General features: G+C 41.2%; 1 protein-coding gene across 1 annotated transcript in view; it reads left to right on the top strand.

Moving 5' to 3' along the window:
* LOC149462572 (uroplakin-3b-like) overlaps positions 1-12,608 on the top strand; it is a 41,283-nt gene that overhangs the window by 8,561 nt on the left and 20,114 nt on the right. The window contains exons 2-3 of the mRNA XM_089676568.1: positions 4,357-4,500; positions 10,527-10,743. Coding sequence (XP_089532694.1) covers positions 4,357-4,500; positions 10,527-10,743 — 361 coding nt within the window. The remainder of the gene's footprint in view (positions 1-4,356; positions 4,501-10,526; positions 10,744-12,608) is intronic.

The raw sequence follows: 12,608 nt of genomic DNA on the forward strand, positions 1-12,608 counted from the left end.
ATTCAAATGTTGCATAGTAGGGATTAACATAACTCGGGTAACAGGCACAACCAAAAGTGCCTTGCAAAGGGACAGATTACAAACATAGTATGCAAAAATGAATGGAAACACTTGAAAAAAAACAGGCAGCACTAAATAACATATACTGGGTAACACAAATTGATTAGGTGTATTATTTGGGGTCTGGGTATTCCCTCCACTCCTCTGTTCCTTCAACTTGCCTGACAATATAATAATGAATGTCCTCAGGATTGGGACGTGCCACAACTACTTTGTCCATATAGATGTGCTGCCCATAGTTCTATTCCCTGTTCACATGGTGGAACCTGGCACAGGTAGCAATCCGCTCTATAAGTACCCGATGGCGTTTGGGTACCTGCTAGTGATTTCAGATGGTAATCTTGTATCACTGTTGCCTTTGTGTTTCCAACATGTGGAAAACAGCCTCTGGAACATAGGGGAACATCAGACCATAGAGCTCCCACACGTCCCAAATCTTTCGGCACTGCAACCATGACAAACACGTGAGGAAGCACTCTGCCCCTGCCCCAGAGGAAGATAAGGACATGGACGTCTGGGGTTTCTGGGGTGCTGCTGTACTCCTATCCCTTTTCCTACTCTGACTCCATATACAGAAGATGACAGGTCCCTCATGGATTGGGGACCTTGCAATAGTGCCCCCCTCTTGGGCAACACAGTGGTGGGTACTGATGCTTGTGTAGCAGGTGAAGCGGTAAGAGCCTCAGACTCCAGGGACTCCTCCACCATGGCAGTACACCTGGGGGCATCCTACAAAGCCCCAGACCACTCCATGGACTCTTTGGGACAGAAGGCTAGCACACTTCCTCTGACCTTAGCAGTTCTTCACTGGACAGGGCAGATGGCTGTACCTCTGGTGATTCTGGCTTCTTTTGGCTGGAAGTATTAGCTCTTCTTTAGTGGGCAGTGCAACAGGCTCCTCTGCAAACAATACCTCTGCTGCAGGCTCTCTACAGAGCTTGACCCAGCTAGCACTGGGGAGCTCTCAACCTTGCTGTTTTTGGGGGGCCCTGATAGGTGCTGTCCTTCTCCGCCACCAGTTCTGGAGAGCTCAGGTGTCCCTCTTCAGCAGATAGTAACTTTGGTAGTGATCAGCAATGGACTGTTTTCCTTACAGGGTACCAGGCAGTCACATGGTGCCTCACTGATTGGGAACACCTCAAAAAGGAAGGTCAGGAACTTTCTGCAGTGTGCCCAGGGTGTTAAAGCCAATGTCAGGGCTTCACACTTGGCGCACACAGGAACAAAGGCTTCCACAGTCCTAGTGTGGCACACTGCCAGACCCTTGCTGAGCATGACTTGCAGATTGGTATCTAGGGAGATATCACAAATACTAGGTGTAACATAACGGGACAGAGTTACCTGGGCCACAGCATAGCGATAGGGCTGTATCTCACTGGTCACTGTTGCAGGACACACTCCTCCACAGTTCACAAGTGCCTGCCATACACAATCTTCAGTCTCTCTGCCTGAACTCCTCCCAATCTCTTAGGACAAATCCCAGGTCAGGGGGTAGTTCTATCCTGCCAACTATGCCAGAATTATAAGAGGTCTTCTGATTGGCTGTGTGTTGGTGCCAAGAGGTCAAGTCCCCCTCCCTCCTTCTTCTTGATCGAACAACAACCCACCTGCGTGTAGCCCTCTACCCCTGTCATATTGTGTTAAACTCCATGCCATATGCCTTCTACCACATCCTTGACTATTACCCTTTATATTCAAAAGAAAGGAATGTCCGCACAAATATTACAGTTTCCACATTTTACTGACGTTTCTTCAGAAGATGGCAATAACCAGGCACATCCCATAAATATGCTATCCGGGGTCACTTGACTTAACTTTGTCAATCACATATCCCAACCTGGTACATATATGGGCACTGACTCCACCTCTTACATCACCCCTGAAAGGCTTTGTCTAAAAGGGACCTAACACCCAATTACATTATACACTGTTACCACACACTATTTTGGGACAGAGCCACCCAGTGGCAAACTAGCTGCTTGCACCTGCTTACAAACAGCTTGACCATGAAAGATTCCAGAGGTGGGATCCCATTGCTGAAATTTACTGGTCCACTATATTTATAGACTTGCTGTTTGATAATAGTGCTTTGTCTTCAACTAACATATTTAGTATGTATCTTGTCTATATCATTATGAAATTATGTTCTATAATATTAATAATGGTAACATTTTCCTGAATAATGGAATACGCCATTTAACTCTTATAGAAATTACTGCATAGGGACTGTAAGGTTGTAGTGTCTCAGCCTGCCATTTATTGAAGACACCATAAAATTCTGAATAATATGCAAGCTAGTCCACTATCAGAAAAATTTCAGAATCACATGAAACTAGATGGATTCTTTGTGGAAGGATTCATGTCCTTGCTGAGGGTTTTCATGGTACAATGGATGACTGCTGAAAAAATGCAGTTATTGAGAGATTATAATGAATGGAAGCCAGAGAATCACATTTTTCTAACAGATTCCAATAAATTACAATTGTAGTGGTGTTGAAGTCATGGAATTCTTCAGTCATGAACTGGTGGTTCTTGCAAGGAGTATGAATATTGCCTGGTACACAGGATAAGAATATCCTGTGAATGAAGGAAGAAGAATGGTCGTCCTTTTTTTTTTTTTGGGGGGGGGGGTTTACGTGCTAGTCTCATATAAAAAATGAGTAAGTTACTAAAGCTGTGAAAATTCTTGTAAGACAAAACACAACTTCGGAAGTAATATAATGTGTTGTAATAAATTGTTTCATTTCTGAGCATGCGCAGTCTTCGTCACTCAATTTTTTTTTATAGACGAATACTGTACAGATTAAACAAAAATAGTGTGTTCTGTTATCTGACAAGAAAATTCTTCGTGCTTGTCCCTTTTGATAATTTTGCATGAACTGTTGTGATCGACTATCAAAAGCTGTGTTCTAACAATCAGATTATCAGGTGATCACTCCGAAAGTGGTAATTTTCATCCAATTTTTTCATCATGTGGATCCGGCATTAGAAGGTGACTCTTTTAGTGGAGAGGAAGAAGAAAGGGATAAGAAATTCTAGGAATTTCTGGGCAGTTGCTTACATGGTGTCCCTTCCTAGTGCAGTATAGCCATAGGATCTGGGCTCAATAACAATTGCAAGCAAAACTACTGGAACGTTTAGATGAGTGATTCTCCATTTATTTTAGCACTTCAAATTAAAAAAATCTGTGAACTCAGAATAAAGTGAGTGCTGGTTGAGAGGAGAGGGAGCGTAATTTACTAGATGCTGTTATAGGGCTGAAGCTAAATTTTTATACTTGCTAGCATACAGAGTTAAATTAATTATATATATTTTAAAAAATATCATCCAGCTTTTTACAAATTATAGCTATATAATTATTTTAATGTGGGGTATTATTATTACTACAGAGTAATCACCTAAATCAGGCCTTGAAATTTCCACTCGCCTGCTCGCCAATGGCGAGTGGGGGCGAGTGTGTCCCCCAGGGCCGTCTTGCTGACCAGGATCAGGGCTCAGGCCGGATCTGTCCGTGGCACTGGGAGCCGTCAGACTGCTCAATAGCTGAGCGCAGTGAAAGCAAAGGAAGGAGTGTGTGCTGTGCTCTCTGCCTCCCCCTAGAGTGCAGTACCCGGCTCTGTGAGTGAACAACGAAGTACTGCAACTTTTTATAGGGGTGTGTGTCTACCTAATTTCACCTCGGTGTGGTCACATGATCCTCTATGTCAGCCAGTGGTGGCTTCAGGGGAGAGGAGAGAGCACTTAACAGCGTGCGTGTGTGTGTACATGTGTGTGTGTCTGTGTATGCATGTACATGTGTCTGTGTGTATGTACATGTGTGTATCTGTACATGTGTCTGCATGTATGTACATGAATGTGTGTGTGTACATGTGTCTGTGTGTGTGCATGTACATGTGTGTGTGTGTTTGTGTGTATGTACGTACATGTGTCTGTGTGTACATGTGTCAGTGTATGTATGTACATGTGTCTCTGTATGTATGTACATGAGTCTGTGTGTATGTACATGTGTCTGTGCATGTGTATTTCTTTGTATGTAGTATCTGTGTGTATGCGTGTCTGTGTGTGTATACATGTGTCTGTATGTGTCTGTGTGTAAATGTGTCTCTGTGCATGTGTGTATGTATGTACATGTCTGTGTGTGTGTACAGGTGTCTCTGTTTGTGTGTGTTTGTTGGTGGCGAGTAACTCTTAAGGCCTGGCTAGTAGCTCAGGGCTTGAAATTTTAAGCCCTGACCTAAATGATGAATGTACTTGCATGCAAATGCATATAACTAATGCCTACATTTTTTTTTACAGATGTTCCATTTTATGTTCCTAATGTTACATTCAAACCATTTCCAGGAAAAGTGACATTCTCAACCTTCACCCTTGATGAACCACAGTGTATCTTCCATCAGTATAATACAAGTACAGTTTGGTTGGTGGTTGCCTTGAAGAGGGGTATGTTAAATAATTAATATGCTCAGTCATTAACTAAACATCTATATCAAGTGTTCGAGGTATGTGGCCTGGCCTCTGTCTGGGCAGGTTATCTTCAGTTTTATTTAAGGACAGAGGACATTTGGCCACAACAGGCCCACACTCACTGCATCACAAGCAGCATACTTGCCTCCATATCTTTTCAGGGCTTCTTTGTAAAGTCTGAGTTTGAATCTCCATTCCTAAGAGTATTTGACCTAATTGTTAATTATTATTATTATACAGGATTTATATAGCTCCAACAGTTTGCTCAGCGCTTTACAATATACAGTAGGGCAAAAAAGTATTTAGTCAGCCACCAATTGTGCAAGTTCTCCCACTTAAAAAGATGAGAGAGGCCTGTAATTGGCATCATAGGTAGACCTCAACTATGAGAGACAAAATGAGAAAAAAAATCCAGACAATCACATTGGCTGATTTGGAAAGAATTTATTTGCAAATTATGGTGGAAAATAGGTATTTGGTCACCTACAAACAAGCAAGATTTCTGGCTCTCACAGACCTGTACCTTCTTCTTTAAGAGGCTCCTCTGTCCTGCACTCATTACCTGTATCAATGGCACCTGTTTGAACTCGTTATCAGTATAAAAGACACCTGTCCACAACCTCAAACAGTCACTCTCCAAACTCCACTATGGTGAAGACCAAAGAGCTGTCGAAGGACACCAGAAACAAAATTGTAGACCTGCACCAGGCTGGGAAGACTGAATCTGCAATAGGCAAGCAGCTTGGTGTTAACAAATCAACTGTTGGAGCAATAATTAGAAAATGGAAGACATACAAGACCACTGATAATCTCCCTCGATCTGGGGCTCCACCCAAGATCTCACCCCGTGGGGTCAAAATGATCACAAAAACGGTGAGCAAAAATCCCAAGACCACACGCGGGGACCTAGTGAATGACCTGCAGAGAGCTGGGACCAATGTAACAAAGGCTACCATCAGTAACACACTACGCCGCCAGGGACTCAGATCCTGCAGTGCCAGACGTGTCCCCCTGCTTAAGCCAGTACATGTTCGGGCCCGTCTGAAGTTTGCTAGAGAGCATTTGGATGATCCAGAAGAGGATTGGGAGAATGTCATATGGTCAGATGAAACCAAAATAGAACTGTTTGGTAGAAACACAAGTCGTCGTGTTTGGAGGAGAGAGAATGCTGAGTTGCATCCAAAGAACACCATACCTACTGTGAAGCATGGGGGTGGCAACATCATGCTTTGGGGCTGTTTCTCCGCAAAGGGACCAGGACGACTGATCCATGTACAGGACAGAATAAATGGGGCCATGTATCGTGAGATTTTGAGTGCAAACCTCCTTCCATCAGCAAGGGCATTGAAGATGAAACGTGGCTGGGTATTCCAACATGACAATGATCCCAAACATACCGCCCGGGCAATGAAGGAGTGGCTTCGTAAGAAGCATTTCAAGGTCCTGGAGTGGCTTAGCCAGTCTCCAGATCTCAACCCCATAGAAAAACTTTGGAGGGAGTTGAAAGTCCGTGTTGCCCAGCGACAGACCCAAAACATCACTGCTCTAGAGGAGATCTGCATGGAGGAATGGGCCAACGTACCAGCAACAGTATGTGCCAACCTTGTGAAGACTTACAGGAAACGTTTGACCTCTGTCATTGCCAACAAAGGATATATAACATAGTATTGAGATGAACTTTTGATATTGACCAAATACTTATTTTCTACCTTAATTTGCAAATAAATTCTTTCCAAATCAGCCAATGTGATTGTCTGGATGTTTTTTCTCATTTTGTCTCTCATAGTTGAGGTCTACCTATGATGCCAATTACAGGCCTCTCTCATCTTTTTAAGTGGGAGAACTTGCACAATTGGTGGCTGACTAAATACTTTTTTGCCCCACTGTAAAGGGAGACAATACAGCAACAATACAGTTCAATACAAGAGGGTTAGGAGGGCCCTGCTCCTTGGAGCTTACAATCTAGGAGAGAGGGGCTGGTGGTACAAAAGGTAGTAACTGTGGTGGATGGACTGGTAGAAGAAATAGAAGATTCCATTATTAGCTGAGGGTAGGATAGGCTTCCGTGAAGAGCTAGGTTTCAGAGATCGTTGGTCGCTAACAGTGAGTGCAATGAATGGTTCCTTACCAAAATCTGATGAAAAGACAGGAAATCACCAGCACTCCATTCAGATTTCTGTTGTATATATTATTGTGAAGAAAGTATCCAAGAAAACTGACCTGTGGCAACCTAGGCGACTGTCCTACAATTATGTAAAAATCTGGCCAAAAGCTAGTATATATGCTGTATACATACAGTATATATGCAAAATAAGCCATGAAACATGGCAAAAATGTACAGGTACCTACTGATGATTCGCACTGCAACCAGCCCCAAATGATCCGGCTCCAGGAAGGCATGCAGAAGTATGCCAGTAAAGGATTCACCCACTCTTACCATTGCTAGGCAAAATCAGGAGATAAGGGAGGATGCAGGAGAGAAAAGAGAGAAAATGTGAGAATGAATAGAGGCAAAACAAAGCCACAAAGACAAAGACACAAAGCTATCGGAAGTATCCATGAAACAAGTCAATAAACGTAAAAAAATAAGACATGCAAGTTCCAATAAAGCAATACTCACCAATACAATAAAATGTTACTCCGTTACACAGTGATTGTGTAATTCCTATAGCAATTCCTATAGATTATTGGTAATCTGTCTTCAATAAAGCATGTATATGCAAATGATGTGTTTACGCTTTTAGTGGTAACTGTGTGGGCATTGTTCCGAGAAACAAGAGCCAGAAGTGTCATATTTGTCTTAGTGTCTCTCTGTACAAGGAAGTTACAGAGTGCTTCAAGTTTAGAGCAGCCTTTCTCAACCAGGGTGCCCAGGCACCCCGGGGAGCCTTGAGGTTTCTTTGGGGTGCCTTGGCAAAATGTCTAAAAATTGGCCAAAATATGTATACAAGCCAGCAGGTGGAACAAGCCTGCCTTTTAGTTACACAGTCGCAGGTTTTCATTGTGCACCATTTACGACTTTCTATCCGCCAGTATCCTGACAACCAATGACATCATCAGTTGATAAGGAGGATGTCAGCTGCCTGCACAGCATCCTAGTTTCACCCTCTCCCGCCCCTCTCCATCAGTGCTGGGGTCACATTAGCTCGTTGATGGAGAAAAACTGAGGGAGAAGAGAAACACTGGAATACTAGTCAGTACCAGTGTGCAAAAGTGTATTTGCTTTGGAAGAATAAATCACCTCTAACTTTGGAAGTCCTACATGTGTGGATGTTCCTGCATTATAAAAAAATATTAGAATAGTTTTTCACACTTTTTTACAATGGGGTGTTCTTTTAAAATTATGGACAGTCTTGAGGCACCCAATTCTAAAATTGATGCAATTTAATACATGTTTAAACTATATATACACTTTTTTTTATTAGGCTACTATGTACAGTATTTTAGTTGTACCTTTCAATATTCTCAATGCACAAGAGGTTCGTGTGCCAAATTTGTAGTCATGTGATATTCTAGATTTTATGGTAAAATGCATATGTAGATGTCATTTTCCATCATTATGAATGTTTTTTGCTTATTCATGTAGCCGTGATGAAGGGGGAGTGCCCTGGAAATGGCTTGGCTGTTTTTTATGATTTTTTTAACCAGCAAGTAAAATTATCGTGGACAAAAGAGTCTGGACAATGCCTTGGCTGTTTTTTATGATTTTTCTAACCAGCAAGTAAAATTATCGTGGACAAACGAGTCTGGACTGGACAAAAGAGTCCAGTTCTGGTCTAGCGCTTCTGTCAGTATTTCTATGGTTTGAGCTACTGTTGGGCCCACATGGAAGAACAATATATTTTAAATATATTTTAAAGATACTCTTCCCAAATATATTGACATATATTTGAAATACTACAATTTTGGCCATATTCAATATATTTAAAAAAATATATTTCAATAAATATATATATATATATATATATATATATATATACACCGCATGTTGAAATGCATTTTTATTACTAAATATATGAAAAATATTTTTAAAAATACATTTCAAATACACTGGATGTCTTTAAAAATACAAATCTACATTTTTGAAATGTAACGTTTGTTAGGACAGCGGTGACAGCTTCTTAACACCCAGCTCTCTTACTGTCATACATTCATACCACTACTTACTGAACAATTGTATTTCATTATTTTTGTGAATTGACTTCAATTGTCAGTTTATGTGGTATTTAGAGGGAAAAGAATGAAAAAATGTTTTTTCAATTTCCTCATTTTCAAAAAAACTGTGACAAAAAATGACAACTACAAAACCTCACCATGCTTCTTACTGAATACCTCAGACTGTCTTCTTTTCAAAGAGGGGTCATTTGGGGAATATCTGCACTGTTCTGACATTTTTGGGCCTGAAAAAATTTGTTTGGCCGTCAGTACTTCAGGATCGATCGATTTTCAGATATGTACCATTGTTTGTGAATTTTCACCAAAAAAATATAGCAGAATACATCTTTGCCTAAATTTATGAAGAATAATTATTTATTTGCTAAATTTTATAACAGAAACTAAGAAAAAAAAATTTTTTCACAATTTTTGTTAATTTAACAAAATATAAAAAACCCAGTGGTGATTAAATACCACCAAAAGAAAGATCTTCTTGTGTGAACAAAACTATAAAAATTTAGTCTGGGCACAGTTTTACATGACAATTGTCATTCAAAAATGAGAGAGTGATGAAAATTGTCCTGGGCAGGAATGGGGTTAAAGTGCCCAATATTGAAATGGTAAAGTCCACCAAGTGGGCCTGGACTATAACAATCACAAGCCAGGCATGATTGTCTTACATTTGACTTATAAAATTGCTCATTGCTGTCCTAACCTTTATGTTCCCATTCCTTTGCTTCCATTGCGATTTGTATCCTAATGAGCGAGTCAGTGTCGGTGCTCTACTTTGTTTCCATAAAAACAGTATCAGACTTTTTGTGGCATCCAGGATGTGAGGGAGGATAGATCTTTGTAGGCTCCCACAGACATAATGGCGGTATAAAGATACCAAGGGGATTATTTGAAAGGCTTTATTGTGTGGCCTTTGTGATCAAATTCCTCACTTCTTTCCAAAATGGCCTAATATATGGGCACTGCCACAGAAGATGCAGTAACCTGCTTTGCTGATTGCACCCCCGCCAACATTTCACTGAGGCCACTGGATATATAGTGGAAATTAGGCTAGGACCCTATACCATCTAAAGATAAAAGTATAAACAGAAATAAACAGAAATTGCAGATCAAAAACAGCAGCAGGCAAAAACAATCAGATAAATTGTGTGCCAAAATGTGAAATTACATTGCTGAGCTAGAAAATCACAGTGTATATCATAAACCAAACACATGAATTCAGATAAAAAAATAAGTCCCAAATAAGTGAAAAAATAGTCAAATTTGTGAATAATGTGGTAAAAAGATCCTATTAACTGGATGCTCAAAACACCAAAGTACGCCATCACCTTGAAAATATAGAACTCTTACCAGAGCATGTGGACTTTTGTGTATAAAAGAGTCACATAAGCTTGTGTGTCAATACACGTCTGTTGGGGTGCTGACTCCAGGTCTCCACATGAGCTCACCTATCTGCACCCAACACAGCGAGGTAATCAGTCACAGCATAAGAAAACCCGGGAACACCAACATAGTGTAAAATCATATAAAAATGTATTCCAAAAGTACTAACCACTCAGGTGATTTAAAAACAACAAGTGCTTATAAGTAATACCAATCTCATGATTTATACTGGTCACTTCCTGGTTACAGCGTGTGTGGTGACATCATGAGCGATGACTCTTCCCTACGAGTTTTGTCACATCTGACCTCATTGGGTTTATTCAGGAAATTAATTCAGGAAAATATTTATCTTTTCAGGTATATGTTGCATAAAAACGTTATAATAGTAACTTCTGATATTGTCACACTTTGCGTTTTCATATTATTATTGCTTTTCTCTGTTGTCTTTGCAGTTGTGCCAAGCTTAACAATAGAAAATCTGAGAAAGCCAGCTCCTTATTCTTCCTTCAAAGGAAATAATTATTATCACATCCACAATAAAACTGCCGCCGACTACCCATGCTCTGATGTAGCTCCGAGTACTCTTGGTATGCTGCCAGTTGGAACTGAAATAAACTGCACCAAGGATTCTTTCTGTAATGGCCCTTTAACCATCAATGAAACTTACCGGTACATTTTGTTTCTTTTTTAAAGTTTAGATTCATTGTTAAAAAAGTTAAACAAGTGAAGACCTAATTTCCTTGTGCTGCCTGTACAACCACTACTTACATTTCTTGCAGTGTTTTCTATTATAGATTTCTAATTGGTCTAAAATGTAATGCCTGAGCATTCCATTTAACATATGATTCATTAACGTTTAACTAAAGGCAAAACTTTATTTTTTAGTTTTTTATAGAGTGGGGAGGGATTAGATAATCTATCAGGTTTTAAACTGGGTTTAGTACTCCTTTTAGTGAGGTCCTATCCCTGGGTGGAGTGTAGTACCCCTGTATAATCTGGTGTGGGAGGAGTCTTGGGCAGAGGAGTATGGGAATATGCTACCCCTGGCATACAGTATGTCAGCCTGTAGCCTAAGAAGGAAAGTATCCTTTGGGGTAAGCTGTAGAGACTCTGGAGGAGAACCCTCTTATGTTGGACCTCCTTTGGGGAATGTGGTAAAGTTAGCCGAACATTCTGTGTTTATGTATTTCTACTTTGCGGTGGATTGTACTACTGAGCTTGCGTTTATGGAGGTGAAGATTATGATGTAAAGATCTGTTGATCTGTTTCTACCACAGTAGAATCATTTAAAGGCTACCCTTTGGACACTCCTTGATGGTCAGAGGTGAGCCCATGGAAAGGATATGCCATTTGTCATAATTGGTTGAGGGAAATCCTAGTTCCAGTATTCCCTAGCTGTGGGCAGTTGACTGCAACAATTGCACCCTGGGGGCACTGCAGGAGATGCCAAGCTCTTTGAGGTTTTCCCTGACCCTGAGCCACCATGTGAGCAGAGAATGCCCTGGAGGAGAACGCCATCTGAGAAGAGGCCATTTGTTGGGAAGACCCCTTGAAGCAGTCAGAGACAGAGCACCCAGGTTCTCCTGGTCCTATGCCCTATGCTGAGAGTGAGTGGCAGATGGGTTCCCCCAAGGGCATTGCGGTACAGCCCAGTCATGGGGAGCCCACAGATGAACATTGGAAGACATCCGCTCTGTTATTGTCTGCTGTTGAGCGAGGAAGCTGCAGAATCCAGTTCTGCCCCTTTGTCAGTAAATCGTGGGGAGGAGGCAAGGGACCCTACAGGCCCAAGGGTTGCGAGTGAGCTACAGTCACAGGAGGACGCTGCCAAGGTCATTGAAGAGGCACCAGGAGCTTTGTAGGGAACTCCGTTGCCCCATGTGGATGAAGAGAAGCTTTGCTATCATAAGGTGCCAAACCCATATGCAGGTTTGTGTGAACCAGTGATCATGGAGGATGAACTGGAAGGTGATGAAGAACCAGTGGGAGCTGTAGCAATGGGACATGTGCCAAATTCCTATTTGCTTCCTAGTAGGGGGCATGGGTGCTGTTTGACCCATTTATCTCAGCTCCACTGTTATGTACTTTGCTATGTGCAAGACGTATATTGACTAGACTTCCCCTATGTTTCAGAAGCCATGTTTCAGTTGAATGAGGCAGAGTGGCAGAAGATCTATGAAATGCCAGTGTCTCTGTGTCCCTAAGTATCGCTGTTCCCTGGTTGGAGATTCTACTCTCATTCAAGAGTTGCATTGGTGTCTCACTGAGTGGATTGATGGAAGGCATATCTGTATGGATAATATAGTGCTGTCCCAACCAGGTGGGGACAACTTGCCCTACTACATGCACAAACAGCACCCTGACACTGGAATGGAAGGACTACTAAGAACAAAGTTACTAAAGTGTGTATGATTCCTCTATTTGTATTTCTGATATATCCATATATACTACTGTGCAATTGTTTTAGGCAGGTTTGAAAAAATGCTGTAAATTAAGAATGATTTTATAAAATAGAAGTATAAATAGTTTATTTT

Source organism: Staurois parvus, unplaced genomic scaffold, assembly GCF_062004578.1.
Source record: "Staurois parvus isolate SC_StPar_1 unplaced genomic scaffold, SC_StPar_1.0 ptg000172l, whole genome shotgun sequence".
Classification (NCBI taxonomy): domain Eukaryota; kingdom Metazoa; phylum Chordata; class Amphibia; order Anura; family Ranidae; genus Staurois; species Staurois parvus.